General features: G+C 47.7%; 2 protein-coding genes across 3 annotated transcripts; both read right to left on the bottom strand.

Moving 5' to 3' along the window:
- Positions 1-2,045: 2,045 nt before the first annotated feature.
- On the bottom strand, positions 2,046-18,346 carry IL1F10 (interleukin 1 family member 10). Of its 2 annotated transcripts, none has more exons than XM_047766158.1 (5): positions 18,294-18,346; positions 5,843-5,890; positions 3,643-3,728; positions 2,960-3,102; positions 2,046-2,681 (listed from the first exon to the last, which is right to left on the bottom strand). In XM_047766158.1, exons 1-5 carry the CDS (start codon positions 18,320-18,322, stop codon positions 2,469-2,471), a joined length of 519 nt encoding a protein of 172 aa, XP_047622114.1. In that variant the 5' UTR covers positions 18,323-18,346; the 3' UTR covers positions 2,046-2,468. The 2 variants fall into 2 exon arrangements, with proteins under 2 accessions (XP_047622114.1, XP_047622115.1); XM_047766159.1 differs by lacking the exon at positions 18,294-18,346 and adding an exon at positions 16,667-16,710.
- Positions 14,055-18,343, bottom strand: IL36RN (interleukin 36 receptor antagonist). The gene is made up of 4 exons (XM_047766160.1): positions 18,294-18,343; positions 16,667-16,752; positions 15,272-15,399; positions 14,055-15,104 (listed from the first exon to the last, which is right to left on the bottom strand). The coding sequence occupies exons 1-4, from the start codon at positions 18,320-18,322 to the stop codon at positions 14,880-14,882; spliced, it is 468 nt and encodes a 155-aa protein (XP_047622116.1). The 5' UTR covers positions 18,323-18,343; the 3' UTR covers positions 14,055-14,879.
- Positions 18,347-18,584: the final 238 nt, after the last annotated feature.

The raw sequence follows: 18,584 nt of genomic DNA, 5'->3' as shown, positions 1-18,584 counted from the left end.
ACACCATAGTTACTCTCACGCTATATCCTGAATGAGCCACAAGAACCACCCCAGCCTCCACAAGTTCATTTAAGACTCTGGCGCTTGCTCAGTGCCCTTTATATGCCAGCAGCTGCTCTGGGCTCTGGTGATCCCAAATTGAACAGAACATGTCCTCAAAAAGTGCAGAGTAATAGCAGCACATAAACACATAGTTTATGTAATAGCCAGGTGATAAAGTGAGGGGGCTTATGCAGCCCATGGGAGAGGGGGGATCTAAAACTATTATAGCCATGAAGCCTAGCTTGTCTATCCTCTGCTTAAACTCTTCCTATTGCATCCCTTTGCACTTAAATAAATCAAAACCCTCATTTGCCTTCCAGGCACCCCACGATGCAGCTCCTGTTGGTCTCCCTCACTGCCTAAGTTTCTCCATCTCCAAGCTCCAGCCCCCAAGCCTTGCAGTGCTATATGGACACTCTGAGTCCCTTCTGTCTCAGGGCTGTGACTGAGCTAGTTCTCTCCTGCCTCACTCCAGGTTCCACTCCCTCCTGTCCTTCAGCTTCAGCTTACATGTCACCTCTTCCCAAAAGCCAGAGTCACCTCCCCTGAGGGCCATCTCTAATGTTACCTCCACCCAACCCTCTCTCATGCAACTTGCCCTTGATTTCTTTCTTGTTTGTGAATTTGCTCATTTAGAGTTTCTCACACTCAATTATCCATGGCAGGGAGTTCCCATTGTGGTGCAGTGGAAACGAATCTGACTTGGAACCATGAGGTTGCAGGTTCGATCCCTGGCCTCGCTCAGTGGGTTAAGGATCTGGTGTTGCTATGAGCTGTGGTGTAGGTGGAAGACTCGGCTCAGATCTGCTGTTGCTGTGGCTGTGGTGTGGGCTGGCAGCTGCAGCTCCTGTTGGACCCCTAGCCTGGGAACCTCCATATACTGAGGGTATGGCCCTAAAAAGAAAAAAAAAAATTATCCACTGAAGGAAGCTTGTTTATGTTGCCCCTAGAATAAGAGTGGAATATCAAATTGTGAAATGACGTTGGGTGTCGAATGGGCCAGATGTACATCTGTGTGCCCTTCAGTTTGTTAGGTATGTCACTTCTTTCAGTCTAGTCTCTTTCCCTATCAAACTTGTGTTAGGGTACTTGCCTTACAGGGTCGTTCTGAAAGAGAAGACACACTGCTCTTCACTGTCCTGGACCACAGAACATGTTGGACAGATGCTGTGTGTACAAGAGGAAGAGAACCATGGGCTCTCTGCTCTAGCTGGAGCCATAGATTGATCCTCTATGAAGTGCAGAGGGATCTGGGCTCTGAGGATGAGAGTCAGTTTGAACTCTCAGTCAACCGCTGGCCCTATTATCCCAGCTGTAACCAGTCAACTTAATTCATCAGTTCCACAGAAACAGCCTCAGGACACTCACTGCCTCTCCATCACTGCCCTGCCTTGCTCCTCACATAGCAACGATAGCAGACAACTAATGGTACTGGTGGTACCAGCCACTCAGTTGGATGACTGATTCACTGGGAAGTACCTGACTGAAAAATCATGACCCGAACCAAAACTGAAATTGGAAGCAGCCCGAGGCATTGTCCATGACAGAGGAAGAGAGCTGGGTTCTGACTGGAGTGTCTTAGTTATTTCTAGACTATCTGGAGCAGAGGGACCGGGGAAGAAGCCTTATCTAGGCTTCCAAGAAGAACTCACCAGTTTACCCAAGCCCCTTGTATTAAACACTGCACACAGGGGGAGTTGCCGTGCTGGCTCAGCAGATTAAGAATCTGACTAGTATCCATGAGGATGAGGGCTCGATCCCTGGCCTCGCTCAGTGGGTTAAGGATCCGGCATTTCCCCAAATGTGATGTAGGTCCCAGACTTGGCTCAGATCCCCCATGAGCTGGCAGATACATCTCCAATTTGACCCCTGTCTGGGGAAGTTCCATAAGCCACAGGTGCACCTCTAAAACCAAACAAACGAAAACCCCACTCCACACTGGGGCCAACTAAAGTCTTATATTAGTTACCTATTGCTGCTGTAACAAATTCACACACACTTAATGGCTTCAAACAGCACACATTTATTATTGTACAGTTCTGGAGGTCAGGCATCTGAAATGGGTTTCATTGGACTGAAATCAAGTTGTCACAACCTACACCATGTTTCTTCTGGAAGCATATCCTTTCCCTTGCCTTTCCCAGCTTCTAGGAACCACCTTGGCTCATCACCCCTTCCTCCATCTTCAAAGTGAACAGCATCACATCTTCCCATCTCTCTTGGGCTCTCACCCTCCTCCCTCCCTCACTGGAGGGCCCTTGTGATGGGCCCTACGGGATAGTCCAGGATGCACTAGCCTCCACATAATCATGGTCACAAGGTAAGATAGCATATTCACAGGTTCAGGGATCAGGATGTGGGACCATTGCCTACAAAGTTTGAGCTCAGTCTGGGGGCTCCAGGCTGGACCTCGGCCTCCTGCCTCCCTACCGACTCTGTTCAAAGTAGAATTCAGTGCAGGCCGATGGCTCACTCTCTTCGATGAGCTGGACTGGCTGCGGGGGCTCAGAGGAGCGGCAGAGAAACCAGCCTGGGCAGGCGGCAGCCTCCAGCCTGAAGGCGGGGCCGGAGCTTCTCTGGAAGAAGGTGAAGCGAGTGGCCTGTCCGCCGCCCTTGTACAGGTCCTCAATGTTTACATCCTGTGGGGGCAAGGCAGAGGCTGTGGGCGGGGCTGCTGTTTTGAGTGTCAGCCCTAGAGAGACCTGACGGGGCAAGTCTTTCCCCAGTGAAGTACCCTCTGCTTGTTCTGGAGGTAAGGCCCTGGGCGCTGAGTGCAGGGGGAGATGGTGGAAACCTGAACGGGAGGGGCCGGTGGACCTGGCCAGAATCCGCAGCTGAGTACAGAGACTCCGGAGCACCTCAGAGGCCAGGCCAGGCCAGGTATGCCGGGGCACCAGAATGGGGTGTGGCCTCTCACCTCCAGCTCCAGGAGAGGTCCCTCTCCAGTCTCCACACATGCCAGGCAACGGCTGCCCCCCTGGATCCCCAGGAAGATGGGGACCTTGGTGCGGTCCAGGCCTCTGCTGTCCAGGTCTCGGTTGGGGAGAATGCAGATCTTCTCTGGGAGGGAGGAGAGAAGAGAGCCAGGAGGTGAGGGGACCCCAGGAAACAAGCTTTTATTTTTTTTTTCTTTCTTAAAAAAGGTCACACTTGTGGCATATGGAAGTTCCCAGGTTTGGGGTTGAATAGGAACTGCAGCTGCTGGACTGCACCACAGGCATTGCAATGCCACACTGGAGCTGCATTTGTAACCCACGCTGCAGCTTGTGTCAATGCAGGATCCTTAACCCACTGAGCGGAGCCAGGGATCCAACCTGCATCCTCATGGATACTAGCTGGTCTTCATGTTACTGCTGAGCCATGATGGACACTCCCCCAGACCGAAAGTTCTTGAACAAGCTGAGGTTCAGGCAGGAATGGACCAGGCCAGGGCACAGCTAGCCTGGGCCCTGCATGGAGCTGCAGGGTGAGCCGGGGCTGTTGAAGGGGTGCTGGCTCTGCACTAGGAGAGGTCTTCAGCGGCTCCCTGCCTCTCCTCCTGCAACAGTGAGGTAGATGGAGCTGGGTGAGGCCCAAAGTGTCGAGGCCCCGGATGCTCACCTGCACAGCAGTTGTCTGCATCAGGATCTCCCACCAGTAGCTGGCCGTCTCGCATGTACAGAGCCTTCTGATCCACATCCTTAATTCTGGAACAGGATAGCAGTGCTAATACTCCGCCCCCTTCCGGTGCCACTGAGCCCCCACCCTTTCGCCCCGTGCTCTGAATGCCCACACCAAGTACAGGGCTCGAGATTTTTTGAGAGACTGCACATTTTTTTCTTTTATTCTTTCTTTCTTTCTTATTTTCTTTATTTCTTCCTTCCTTTCTTTCTTTTTTCTTTTCATATAAAGGTTCCCAGGCTAGGGATTGAGTCAGAGCTACAGCTGTCAGTCTACACTACAGCCATAACAACAGGGAATACAAGCTGTGCCTGTGACCTACACCACAGCTCACAGCAACCTGGATCCTTAGCCCACCAAGCAAGGCCAGGGATCAAACCCGCATCCTCATGGATACTAGTTGGGTGCCTAACCCACTGAGCCACAGTGGGAACTCCAGATATTGCATCTTTCTTTTCCCCAGGCTTGGTCCCTGTGGGGCCCTGGGGATGGGATGTGAGCCTGTGTCTTCTTACTGAGGGATGAGTTTTCCTGACCTGCCAGCCCTTTTCCACGGCCCTCCTCAGAAAGTTCCTGACACAGTTCCCAATGTCTCTGGGATACGGTGAGGCTTATGCCAGATTTTCTTGGCCCACCTGATTCTCCATAGATGTTTATTCTCATTCAATGAATCCTCCTTATTCCCGCCTGATTCTCCATAGATGTTTATCCTCATTCAATAAGGATTCATTGAATGTATAATATTCTTATTCCCACCCAATTCTCCATAGATGTTTATTCTCATTCAATAAGGATTTATTGAATGTATAATAAAGTATGATTTTGATTTCAGATATTTTGGATTTTTTATAGAAGAAAATTCACAAATTAGAGAAAAAAATCCTATATGACAGTAAGTGTGCCAGCCTGGCCATGCTGCTCCAGCAACAGTGCAAGTGTGTAAGGAGTGGGGGGAGGGGCTCCTTGTGGGTGCCAACTAAAGATAGTCAGCAGAGAGCTGGAGCAGGGCCTGATGGCAGGCCCCAACGTTGGCTGTGGTTCAAACCATCAGCTGGGGAAGCCAGGAAAGAACCGTGGTGAGTCTGTGCAAAGTCAAAGCCACACCCCTGGGTTAGCCCTTGGCTGGCTGGTCTCAAAGATGGCCTGGGGAGCCCTCCTCACCTTCAAGGGCAGAAACTCTGGACCATTACGTCCACCTCCAGGAGATTCTTCTCCCTCAATAATAACAACTAATGATAATACCCTTAGCTAATGACTGCATGTGTTTTAAAGCAGGTTCACGCATACAATAAAAATGAAGATCTGAAAAGAGCCTGGGTTTGCCAGGTAGCATTCTCCCTCCAACCTGGATACCCGGGAACTCTGGATATATAGCTCACCTGCCAGCAACAGTCTGTTCAGACACCAGAACCCAGGCTCAATACCCCAGAGAGCTGACATCTGTTTGTCATTTGCACACTTCATGCACATGCGTTTTGCCTCCCAGCCACGTTGTAACTTCCCCAGTGGCCCTGACCAGTCCCCATGTCTAGGATAGGACAGGCCTATGGAAAAGCTGAGGAAATACATCCTAGGCTCAATCCTATCTTATTTTTTTTTATACCTTAACTCATTCCTCGAAGGGCTTGAGATAGTTTACAACAAAAATCACAGGCCATAAAGTGGTAAACTCTAATTAAAAATACAAATGTCCAATGAGATAAAATGCAAGTAAAAGTTGGAAGCCCAGACTGGCCACAGAGGCTAATGTATAAAGATGCTGCCATTGAAATTCACAGTTATCTCTGATCTTATAGAGAAAGGAGGTCGAAGCAGCACGGGGAACATGGAGTCTAAGTCCTGTGTAACATCAGGTATTTTATAACCTCTTTGAGACTCAATGTCCAGATCTATAAAATGGGCTTAGTAATGCTCCCCTTGTGGATTTCTCAGGATGGGGGCAAGACGGTAGAATGGCTGGCATCTTGTAGAAGCTCAGGAAAGAAAGCTACTGTGATTATGATGATGATGGAGCTTAATTATGGGGCACTTGAGCTTTCTGGGGTGAGAAGGAGCCTCGTTCCTCTGATGCAACTTTCTTTTCTTCCTCTGTAATCCCAGACCCCTTGATTAAGAAAGGGAGAACTCCAGAGAGACTTACATGTAGTATCTTGCTGTGGGGAGGGAGCACATCCTGCAATCAGGGGTCCTTGATGAGAGGGAAGAAGAAAAAAGCTGTCAGAGGATGAGTGGATAAAAAAAGTGTGGTACATGTACACAATGGAATACTACTCAGCCAAGAAAAAGAATGAAATCATGACATTTGCAACAACACGGATGGATGGATCTAGAGATGATCATACTAGGTGAGGTAAGTCAGACAGTGAAAGACAAATATCATGATATCACTTACATGCAGAATCTTAAAAAATGATACAAATGAATGAACTTATTTCAAAACAGAAATAGACTCAGACACTGCACTGATGCCAGCTCTGGGAAACCAGATAATAGGTTCCCCCAAAGAGTTCATCCAGGAGCCTTTCCAGGGGCTGAGCTTGGGATGAGATGCACTCCAGCCTCACAGTTTCAGGATGAACCTGGCTCAAAACCTGTCTCACTCCCCATCTCACGCCCCAGCTTGGCCTTAAAGTCACAAACTTCTGGAACTATAACACCAGCTCGGTTCTTCTCAACCCCCTCCTTTTCTTTTCTTTCTTTCTTTCTTTTCTTTTCTTTTTTTTTTTTTTTTGCTTTTTAGGGCCACACCCAAGGCATATGGAGGTTCCCAGGTTAGGCATCGAATTGGAGCTACAGCTTCCAGCCTACACTTCAGCCACAGCAACATGGGATCCAAACTGCATCTGTGACCTACACCATGGCTTACAGCAATGCTGGATCCCTGACCCACTTAGTGAGGCCGGGGATCAAACCACAACCTCTTGGTTCCTAATTGGATTCATTTCTGCTGTGCCACGACGGGAACTCCCTCTTCTCACTCTTTAATGAACGTATAAATCACCTGCAGCTCTTGTTAAAATACAGATTCTGATTTCTTACGTCTGGGGTGGGACCAACGACTCTGCAACTAAGTGATATTAATGTTGCTGGTCCCTGGACCACACTTTGAGTAGCGAAGAACTAGTTGATCCCCCCAGTCCTGATAGGCCAACAGCAGCTTGACCCCGATGCAAGCCCACTTGATGCTGTGCTCTCTCTCAGCCAAATATTAGTACTCCTTTTGTTGTGGCAGAAGAAATGTGGGTAGCCTGGTCTAGCTGGAGCGTCCCTGTGTGAAGCTGGACAGGCAAGCTGATGACTCCCACTTTTAGCCGGTGTCAGATCAAAAAGCCAGTAGGAGTTCAGGGCTGGTCCAGTCCAACATGATTCCCCTGAGGCCCCCAGAAGCCTCTTGTCCTGTTCCAGCCCTCAAACCCAGTGTCTCTCCTAAAGACTCCCAAATCAGAAACCCCTGCCTGGGTTCTGGATAGACTGTGATGGAGTGAGGATGGTGTTGGAATGAAAAGTCAGCTCTAGTCCATCAGAGAGCCTGAAGCCCTGGTGTTGAGCATCTGCCATGGTACTTCCCAATGCACCACCGCATCCCCAAAGCTTTCCCTTCTCTATTGTCCCCAAGTGTCCTTTCACTGGACTTTGGTCTATTCTCTTCTCTGGACACCATCTTTGGCCATCTCAGACCACCTCAATTCACCTGTCCTGAATCAAATACTACCACCAAACAGTCCTGGGCTTCTTGTGTTCATTTGTACATCACACTTGCCCTACCCTCTTCTTCATCCTCCTACACATGATCTCCCTCAAGTCTGCTCTCTTCAAGACCACTATTAACTTCCATGCAGCCAAATCCAAACCCTTTTTTAATTCCTCTGATCATTGGCCACTGGCTCTGGAAATCCTTGACATTGATTCACGCCTCTCCATTTTCTCCTTCTCAAGCCTATTTTAGAGTCTCCCTTTTGTTGGGGAGGGGAAATCCCTAAAGCTGGAAATCATAAGCCAATGCCCTAAGCACTTCTCTCTCATATCCCTTGGAGCTGCAGTCCATCCATTCACAGCTACTATGATCGTCTTTCTCTAATGCCTCCCAAGCCCAGAATGAACATCCTACTTTACTTCCACCATCAGTCTACAGCACTCTGCCCTTTGGATACCTTGCCATCATGCCCAGCCAAATGTACCTCAGGTCAAGTCCATCTTCTCCTCCCAGCCCTTCCGCCCCTCCCAGTTTCATTTCTCTCATCACCATAATCTTCCTCTAGACAGTGAGATTCAAGGCCTGGGAACTGTTGATAATTTCTCCTACTCTTCCTGACTCTACGGCAGCTGTATCCACTTGTTCCAATAAATGGCTTCTTCAAAATATAGCTTTGTTTTCTTCATAGCCATAGAACCGTGCCTGTATTCCCGATTTCTCTGCCTTTAAACCAACCGAACCTATGTGAGGAACTCGGACTCATAGTCTAAGTACGGTGTTCCTCACGTCACCGACCAGGTCTAGAATCCCACTGGCTTCCCACTGTATGACACACTTATTTAAGAGTATCTCACTTCCCCGGGGACCCTAAACCACTCCTCACCCCCAGACAATGAGACTTCTTATCTTCTCAGTGGGCATACTCAAAGTTATCTTGATTTTCCCACCTCAAAGTGCATCCCTCCTCAATGCTCTCTGTTCAGCTCTTTTGGCATTAGGGTCACTGGACACGGTGTAATTATCTACAGGTTGAGTATCCAGTTCTGCCAAGTTAATTATCGACACAGAGTAATAGCTCAGACACGCAGGTCATGTCATTTAACCTCTAATCTTCAGTTTCAGCATCTATAAAATCATGGAAATAGAGTATGTGGTTAAGATCCTTTCTAGATCAAACTATCAATGATCCCATGACTCAGAGTTTAATGAATCTTTCCTTTACCATTGCAACCATACGCTGAACTCCTATTAAATTTCACTATATTATTTATTGCTTTCCATATAGACATTTATAAAAGTTAACCAGCTCTTGAAGCCATGAAGCATAGCTTGTAGCTCTCTCTACCTGTTCCAACTAAGATACATTGATGCTTACAAGCAGGATATAAAAGCACTCACAGCAGATTTGAAAGGCAAGTTTGGTTCTAGACCTAGCTCTTCTACCAATTTGTTTTGCCACCTTGGAAAGTCCCTTTTGTCCTTAGGCCTCCAATGTATTATCATTGGAATGAGAGACTTGGCAAAGTCGATATATTTCAAAAATATTTTAAGTTTCACAAGGAAATTTTACACAGATCAAAATGCAAGTTAAATGGAGAAAAAGCACCTGATTTGACATAGAGAACAGACTTATGGTTTCCAAGGGGGAGAGGATAGGTGAGGGATGGATTGGGAATTTGGGATCAGTAGATGCAAACTATGATGTGTAGAATGGATCAACAACAAGGTCCTGCTGGATAGCGCTATATCTAATATCCTGTGATAAACCATCATGGAAAAGAATATGAAAAAGAATGTATATGTAGGTATAACTGAATCACTTTGCTGAACAGCAGGAATTAACACAACACTGTAACATACTTCCCTAAAATAAATTTTTTTAACAAAGCACCTGCTTTGCTGAAGCAGAGAGTGATGGAGACCCTAGAACCCAGGTAGCACTGACTCCCGAAGCAGACACCGGGGAATTTCTAAATAACCCCAAGCTTCACCAATACTACTGGCCTAGATGATTTCTTCTGAAATTACTTTCTAAAGTCTACGGTCCTCAGTAGTTAAAAATCTTGACTTGTCTTGACCTGTACCTTCTCCCCAAGTTCTTTCTATGTGCCCCTAGACTTATTTAGCAATCCATGGTGTTCTGTGGAGGGAACACCTTCCTATAGAGAGCTTTCCAGGAGGAATTAAAGAGATATTGACAGAGAGAGAAGGATTGAGAGAAAGGGACAACACTGCCTGTCCCCCACTGACCTGCAGATCCCGGTGCCTGGAACCTCCAACTGATTTCTCCAGGGCATCCTCACTGAGTTTATATTGCCTGACTCGGGTGGGTCAGGCCTGTATCAATCTTTATAATTGGCTCCAGGACAGAGAAGAAGGGCCTAGGTATTTTGCAATGTCTCTGGCACAGTGTGGATAATAAGAAGGTGGGCGTATTAATGAGTGTTTGTTGAAAGGGGAGAGAGTCACCCATAAAACCTTAGCAGAAGCCAGGCTCTGGGGCCCTGCTCAGGGATAATGTCACTGATACCATCATTGGTGGTTTTGGCAGGCAGATAAATGACACTGGGGTCAAACACCTTCATGTCACCTTCCTTTTGGTACCCTGCGGGGCTCCATCCTAGGCTTAGAAAGGCAGAAAGGCAGAAAGGCAAGAGTGGGTCTTTCTGAAAGGCTTAAGAACAGACTTTTTCTGTAGCCAGGTTGTGGCCAGCAAGGCAATGTGAGAATGGGGTGCTGATGGTATCATGAGTATGGCCCTGTTTGGAAAGATGAGAAGGAAGTGTCTGTTTTTCAATAGGTACTATTAGTTGGTATCAGCTTGATGAGATAGAATGTCTAAGGAAACCCACTGCAGACAGAGGACATTGGCCTTAGATTCATCATGGGACTGAGCACGTGCCCTGTGCCCTGGACTAGGAGGGCACATGGCACAGGGTGAGCAGGACAGGGGTAAACAGCACTCAGGCCTCTAATTGACGTTACTTAATTCAGCCCATCCATCCACTTACCCATCTGTCTATCCATCCATAAGTCCATCTACCCATCCATTTGTCCTTCTATCCATCCATCCATTCATCTACCTGCTCACAGGGGCAGAGACACTTGGGCACAGTATTCTCTGGAGAGCATCTTCTTTATTGTAATTCACCCTCGCAGGTCATTTGGAAAATTCCATAAAGGATTTGGTTGGTATGTGGGAGAGGTCAGTCCAATACCTAGAGGTCCTCAGAGTAAAAGATGAGATGGGCAGAGAGGGGACCAGATTTCTCTTCTCTAAGACCAGTGGTCATTCTTCATCTCTCTCCCAATCTCTTATCCCCTCAGCGGAAAATGTCAAAGTGTGGAATATTATTCCAGGCAATCAATGGGTTTTTACTGAACGTTTACAAGGCTGTATGACAAAGCACACAAGACATGGTACCTGTTCTTAAGTAGCTTTACCGTCCAGCTAGGGAGCTAAGTCATAAACACTTGAAAAGATAATTAACAAGACCAGACTCTCTAATCTGTGAGCCAAGGGAGTATTGGAGACAATAGAAGCAAGAACCACCTTGAATAAAAAGAAAAATTCCTAGACTTGAAAGGGCCCTAGACAGGGTGTCCTAGGCTCCCTCCAGATTGAAGAATTCATGCTATAGCTTCCCTGAGAAACAGATCAATCAGGCTCTGTTTCAAGCCCAACAGAATCAAGGGCCTCACAACCTCTTGAAAAATCTCTAGTGATATGTGTGGTGCTTATGGTTGTAATTTGGGGGAGCAGTCACATCATTTCCACTTCTCCGTTCTATGTGTACTTCCTGGAATTATACAGAACAAATGCTGCAGTCTCCTACTAGGCTGGATTTAGTGCCTGAAAGGGGGAAGTGCTCTCTGTTTATTGCCACTTCAAGATAAAGACCCTCAACTTCTTAGTCTTATAATTTTGTCTTGGGACCCTCTCTGTTCTTCAGGGTGCACTATTAGTCCCCAGTGCCTACAAGAGGGATAAATTCCACATGATGTGGCACTGTACCTCTGTAAATATGGACTAGCCTGGAGGCTTATATTGAAACTGAAGGAACCTAAAACCACTAAACGTCTTTCACTTGAACAGTCATGATGTCCTTCAGCCCACCCTTTCCTAAATGAAGTATTTTACAGTCTTCCTTTTTCAAATATGTTTGTCAGCTCATCCATGCTAAAGCCCTTTTGAATCCTTTTGTTGGCCTATAAATGATGTAGCGGTCACTGCAGGCTGGAGAAAACTTCAGGAATGAGCTGGAATTTCAGCTGTTCTGCAAGGGGTGGGTCTGTTGAGATGAGTGGAGGAGAAAGAATAGTCTGGGGTGGAGGAAGAATTTCCACATCCTACACGCGCTGGATTCCAATGATTTGCCAAAGGGTATTTGAGGTGCTTAGAAACAAACAGATACAGCCTTGACCTTGAGGTCATTTGAGGGGTGTGGACCCCAAGTCAATTTATTCCAAGGAGCAGAAATTGGCTTAGAGGTGTACATGAAGAATTGTCAGAGCAGATGGCCGGGAATCTCAACTCAGCCAGGCTGGTCTGATGGGCAGGGTGCAGAAAAAATACCTGGGTCTCAGATTTGGGCCCTCCTCTGGCTTCTGCTCTCCCCCTCAGGGTTTAGATAGGGACACTGCAGTCACAGCCCCTGGCATGTACGTCTGAGGGTGCAAATGTAGTCAACAAAGATCTAAACCTGGTAGGAACCAGGAACATTCAACTGAGGTGGTATGATCAGTTTTGAAATCAGATGTTCAGGGAAATAAAAGACCTGCTGTTCATTTTGAAAAGGAAAATGTAAGTCCCAGAGAAAATTGTGATCATATAAATAAATACATTTATTTCTCTTTCCCAGTATATCAGTTATCTATTCTGTGTAACAAGTGATACCCTTACTTAGCAAGGCAAAGCAAGAACACTTATTTTCTCTGAGTTTCTGAGGGTTTGGACTCTAGAGCAGCATAGCTGGGTGACTCTGCTTTGGGGTTTCTCATAGGCTGCAGTTGCTCAGGGATGCATTGCCTGAAGGCCTGCCTGGGCTGGAGAAGCTGCCATCAAGCTCACTTGTGTGGCAGGAGGCTTCATTTTTTTCACCAATGGGCCTCCTTAGAGGGCTGCTGGCACAAGGCAGCTGGCTTCCCCCCCAGAGAAAGTGAACAAAGGTGTGGAGAAACCAAGGCAGGAGTCACCGTGTCTTTTATGAACTAATCTCAGAAGTGGCAGAATATCATTTCTGCCATGTTTTGTTGGTTGCAGAGACAACTCTGGTGCAGTGTGGGAGGGACACACATGGGGTGTGAATTCCAAGAGGCAGGGATCATCATAGCTCTTTTGTTTCTTAAGGCCGCCCTAACCAAGTGCCGCACACGAACTTGGTGGCTTAAAACACAGAAATGTATTACTTCACAGTTCAGGAAATCAGAAGGCCATACTCCCTCTCAAGGCTCTGGGCAAGAATTCTTGCCTCTTGGCTTCTGGGTCAATGGCATACCTTGCCTGGTGGCACTGTAACCCCAATCTTGGCCCCATATTTTCGTAGCCTTCTTCTTTGGGTGTCTCTCTTCTTATAAGGATACGAATCAGATTGGATTTAATCCTCCCTCACATACAATAACCTCTTAATTCACTGCATCTACAAAGACCCTACCCCCAAACAAGGTCACAGTCTGAGGTTCCCTGGAGGACATGAATTGTGGGGAACACTATTCAACCAGCCCAGGAGACTTCCTTAGAGGCTGGAACCCACCCCTGGGAATCTAAGAAGGCCGTGACCAATCCAGATCAAAGTACAGGATTTTTCTATCTGTCATTTCCTCTCCTGAGAGACTCCAGCCACATTAACTCATCCCAAACTCCTGCACAGCTTGGCTGAGGTCCATTTTCTGATTCCTGCTGTTACCAACCAGAGCAGAGGAGCTCAATCCAATTTCACTCAGGAGGAAGAAAGATGAGGAGAGCCAGAAACAACATTCGCTCTGCTTCCCTCAAACTTATTTTTTCTTATTATTAATCCATCTTCACTATAGAACAATTAGAAAATACAGATACTGGAGAAAACCATAATTTGAAAAGACCCACACACCCCAATTTTCCTTGCAGCACTATTTATGACAGCCAAGGCATGGAAGCAACCTAAAGGTCCGTCAACAGAGGAATGGATAAAGAAGATGTGGTACATATATATAATGGACTATTACTCAGCCATAAAAAAGAATGAACTCGTGCCACTTGCAGCAACATGGATGAACCTAGAAATCATACCAAGTGAAGTAAGTCAGAGGAAGACAAATACCCTATGAATCACTAATATGTGAAATCTAACAAAAATGGTATAAAATAACTTACAAGACAAATGGACGCAAAGATTTTGCAACTAAATTTATGGTTACCAAAGGGGAAATGTGCGGTGGGAGGGATAAATTGGGGGGTTGGGATGAATATATATATACTACTATATGTAAAATAGATCAGTAACAAAGACATACTGTATAGCACAGGGTAATCTACTCAATACTGTATAATATCATATATGGGAAATGAATCTGAAAAAGAACAGATATATGTATATGTATAACTGATTTACTTTGCTGTACACCTAAAACTAACACAACTTTCTAAGTCAACTATACTCCATTAAAATTTATTTTTTAAAGAAGAAAATACAGATAAACAAAAAGAACAAAAAGAAAAATAACCTCTGATACCACCACCCTGACATCACTAAAATGAACGTAAACTCTTTCTGACTTTTGCTTCTATGAGGAAACATACAGACAGGTATTTTTTTCATTAAAGGGAATTTGCAAGATATGCTACTTTGTAACTCATTTTTTTTTTCACTCAATAATATGTCAAGAGCATCTTTCTACATGAATAGACACCTTGAGTTTCAAAAGGTAAAACATGTCCTTCCATCTTCTGCACCAGAACCACTTCCTTGGACACTACCATCCTCTCATGCCCTTGGCTAAGTATGAGGGTAGAGGTGAAAAAGGTGGTGTATGATGGCAGCCAAGCTAAAGAGAAGGGGGAGGGGCTGGGCCTTGGGTCCCTCACTCTTTGACCACTCTCCCTCCCCTGCACAGTGGGACCTGATGGGTGGCTGATAGCCCCAACAGGATCAACTGGGGATGGGCTGGCCTGTGGGACTCAGGGCCATTGGGTAAACCAACCCAAATCATGATGGATTCTTCCCACTCCCCAGACCCTGACCCCTTAAGGGTTTACCTCTGGTGGTTTTGCAAGATTTGACACCAGTAGCACCACCCAGTGGGGAAGGAAACTATAGACAAAGCCCCAAATCTCAGAAGGATTTACCCAAACTGGGAAACAGACGGAGGAAGTGTGGCTGTGTGCCCAGCCCATCCAAGGGGGGAGCCCTGGGAGCAGAGGCAGGTTCATCACCATGGGGTTCTCTTCCTGTGCCTCCCGCCCCGGCCTGAGCTGGTCTGCAGGGAGCCCAGGAGGCACGTTGCACTAGTCACATGGCTGGAAGTAGAAGTCAGTGATGGGGTCATCCCAGCTGGCATCCTTTGGGAGCTGGGTGAGTCGGAGAGGCTGGTCTGCCTCGGGCATGGTGCAGAGAAACCAGCCCGGGTAGGCGGCCGACTCGAAGCTGGATGTAAGCCCTGTGTCCCGCCGGTAGAAGGTGAAGCTCTTGGACTCCTTGGCTCCATGGTAGAGCTCCATGATGTTCACCGACTACAAGCAGAGGGCACGGCAGGTGAGGGGCAGGAGGCAGGCCGAGGGCACGGGAGGCAGAGCTGCCATCCACAGAACTCTGCCAGGGAGGGGTGCCCGTGCTGCCGTGGGATGGGCATCCTTGGCTTAATGATGCCACGTGGTGAGGCTGCCCTGAGGGGACCCACCTCTAGCTTCAGAATTGGTTCCTGCCCCGTCCCACACGACAGGCACTGGCTCCCACCCTGGATGCCCAGGATGACTGGAGAGAACTTGGCATCCAGGGACCGATTGGGGACAACGCTGATCTCCTCACCTGAGGAAGGAAGCACACTCCAGAGCTTTGACCGCCCCTCTCTCACTCTCCCCACCCTGTGCCCAGGCTGAGCAGGAGCAGGGGCCTTGTAGCAACTGTCATGGAGGGAAGGGTGGTCTCCTGCCGGGTGGCCCAGAGGACATCAAGGGGCACAGCATATGGTACCACCTCCCCCCCACACACAATGCCCACTCCCTTGTCCAGTCTTCTCCAAGCCCCAAGAGAGATTTTACCATCTCTCTCTCTCTCTCTCTCCCTCTCTTTTTTTGGGGGGGGGTCTTTTTAGGACCACATCCTCGGCATATGGAAGTTTCCAAGCTAGGGGTCTAATCAGAGTTGCAACTGCCAGCCTACACCACAGCCACAGTAACACTGGATCCTTAAACCACTGAGTGAGGCCAGGGATAGAACCCGAGTCCTCATGGATACCAGCCGGGTTCGTTACTGCTGAGCCACTAGGTGAGCTCCTCTTTTATGCCCCTGGACCCTCCAGCATCTTTTCTTAATTTTGTCTTGATGAGCCTCCCATTAGCATTGTTGGGACATCTTTCTATTCCCTGTAAGAGTCCTGAGAACAGAAAAGGGTCTCATTCCTCTTTGTATAATCCCTCCATCACACACACACACACACACACACACACACACACACACACACACAGCCTCACAGAGGTCTCTGCCTGGCCTCAGCACCCCGTAAGGATGTTCCAGGCGGGCAGGTTATGCTGCTTTAGGGAGAAGGTACATCACGCTGTGTGGAGCAGAGTGAGTTAGCACGAGGCCAGGTGATGCCACCTGCTGCTCTGGGTCCCTGCACTGTGAGTAACCAAGGACCCTCAGAGAGCAGAGGGTGCCCAAGAGGACCCACTCCCCCTTAGGGGTAAAGATGTTGGAGAATCTTGTAAATCAACAATAATTCCAATTTTTTTTTAAAAGGTGTGAAGAACCTGTCATAGTTCATTCCTCAGCACCGGCTCTCAGGAAAAAGGATGTTTGACCCAAGACCACCTATGAGGAAATGACAAAATCTCCATCTTGGAAAATACCCCCACTTCTGCATTGAGGCTTCCAGTGGAACCAGGGCATGGCACCACTCTGGAAGCTGTGGTATTTCTTTTGGTCCTTGCTCAGAGCCTGGTTTTGTGATGTCCCATCTACTATGTCAGGCCCAGGGTCTGTAGACTTGTGCCAATGTTTTTGACCCTCTTCAGTTCCCTCCCTTCAGAGTTCATAGAGACCTGGGGACTTGGGGTCACGTTTTGTCACCAACCTTTAATGACCTTCCCTGCTTGCAGCCCTCCGGCTAGAAGCTGGTTATCTTGCAGATAAAGCACCTTCAGTGCTGCATCCTTCATTCTGAAACAACAGCCAGGAGGACACACAGTTACGGGAGGTGGGTGTGCTCCAGCTTGCCTGGGCCCTAGAGAGTCCCCCAGTTTCAGGCACTGTCACTCTCTCTTCCTACTGTGCTGGAAAGTTCTCTCCCAGCCCTGCCAGGTTCATGCCTACCAACAGAACAACCCATAGCCTCCCATTTTACTCTGGGATTGGCCTCTTGACCTTATTCAATTAATTCTGGACTAACTAAACTCTTCCATGTGTTATATTGGGAAAGAAACTAAACTTGGCCTTGAAGTCCTGGGTTCTCATCCTGACTATGCCACCATCACTGCTGAGTCACAACAGGTGAGACAATCACCCTTTCTAGGTCTGAGTTTACTCATTGCTAAACTGAGAAGATGGGTTAGATGCTGCTCAGGCCTCTTGCAGATGAAAATGCACCTTCATTGACTTCTGCCTTTACCTCTGCATTTACTGGCCAGTTAGCCCCTACCAAGTGAGGAGTTTATTTTCTGTTTTTTCTTTTTAGGCCCTCATCTGTGGCATATGGAAGTTCCTGAGCTAGGGGTCCAGTTGGAGCTGCAGCTGCCTGCCTACACCACAGGCACGGCAATACCAGATCCCCAACCCACTGAATGAGGCCAAGGGGATCAAACCCACATCCTCATGGATACTAGTCACATTCTTAACCCCCGAGGCACAATGGGAACTCCAGGAACTTCTTTAAATTTAAAATTGTTTCCTTTTGCTTTTCAAATTTCTTTCACATCTACGATCTCAACTGATTTTCTGACCTCCTGTGAGGTGAAAGATGCATTCTAAAGGGGGTTCCTCCAAATGCTATATGGAAAAAAAGTATGCTGGGTACAGATTCGACGTTGGCTAAACATAATTAAACACATCTCTACTTCGAAGTGACCAATATGCTGAGTTGCGCTATGGTCCTGTTTTATGACCTAGAAAGCAGTACTTCCCCCACTTCACTGACTGAGGAACGCCCCTGAATAAAGCCACTCATAGGACTGAGGGTTCCACAGAACACACTTTGGGAAAAGCTATGCTAGATTCTGAATTGAGTGAGAGCAGACTTATCTTATTCACTGTTGCAAAAGTCCAGAGCATAGCAGAGCTCCTGGCTCAGCACATGGCAGTGGACAGACAGACTGATGAAAGACTTCTGCTGTTGCTGTTTTGTCCCAAAGGGCAGCAAGAAGGTAGTGGCCAAACCGTCATCAATTAATCCTTGTGGGTGGTGACACCTGAGCCTCCTAACTCCCATTCTCATTGGGATGGACAAGGTCTCAGCTCTATACAGGGTGAGTCCCTCCCTCTCATCAGGGAACCCCCAGAAAGGGGCCGGACACAGTCTTGGAGAATTCACTGCCTTCTCTAAGGGCAGTGAGGTTTAGCCATACCTTTCCTGCTGCCACCCTACCAAGAGAGCCCCGGCTCCAGACAATCATAGCCCAGCCCTCCCTGGAAAGGCTGGACAACAGATCTACATGTAAGTGACCCCCCACAAAGGACATGACCAGATCGGAAGTTCAGACACTCACCGGAAGCACAGCGCCCCACTCAGGACCATCTTGAGCTTCACAGGGTGTGGACTCTCCTATTTTGAGATAACAGATAATCTTAGGTGGAGAGAGAGGCAAGGCTGGCAGGGGCTTTTTAGCAAGCAGCCTCCCAAGCCCCACCCCATCCTCAGCATGAAAACAACCCCCACAAAGCTGATGCTTTTAGGTCTGGGATTGGAGGAGGATGGCGCCCAGCTCCTCAAAGGACACCTCAGAATGCTTTTGTCTCCTGGCGGAGCCTGTGATTTCTGCCTGCTCCTCCAAGGATGC

This window comes from Phacochoerus africanus, unplaced genomic scaffold, assembly GCF_016906955.1.
Source record: "Phacochoerus africanus isolate WHEZ1 unplaced genomic scaffold, ROS_Pafr_v1 Scaffold_5, whole genome shotgun sequence".
Classification (NCBI taxonomy): Eukaryota; Metazoa; Chordata; class Mammalia; order Artiodactyla; family Suidae; genus Phacochoerus; species Phacochoerus africanus.
This window is presented reverse-complemented; position numbering and strand designations above follow the sequence as displayed.

Excerpts from the sequence above, each read along its gene's own strand:
- IL1F10 (XM_047766158.1), bottom strand. The coding sequence starts at position 18,322 with ATGGTCCTGAGTGGGGCGCTGTGCTTCCG. Across the intron at positions 5,891-18,293 it reads AGTGGGGCGCTGTGCTTCCG|GACCCCTGATTGCAGGATGT; the intron begins GTGAGTGTCTGA and ends CCTCTCATCAAG. Across the intron at positions 3,729-5,842 it reads CCCACAGCAAGATACTACAT|AATTAAGGATGTGGATCAGA; the intron begins GTAAGTCTCTCT and ends ATCCTGTTCCAG.
- IL36RN (XM_047766160.1), bottom strand. The coding sequence starts at position 18,322 with ATGGTCCTGAGTGGGGCGCTGTGCTTCCG. Across the intron at positions 16,753-18,293 it reads AGTGGGGCGCTGTGCTTCCG|AATGAAGGATGCAGCACTGA; the intron begins GTGAGTGTCTGA and ends CTGTTGTTTCAG. Across the intron at positions 15,105-15,271 it reads AACCAATTCTGAAGCTAGAG|TCGGTGAACATCATGGAGCT; the intron begins GTGGGTCCCCTC and ends CTCTGCTTGTAG.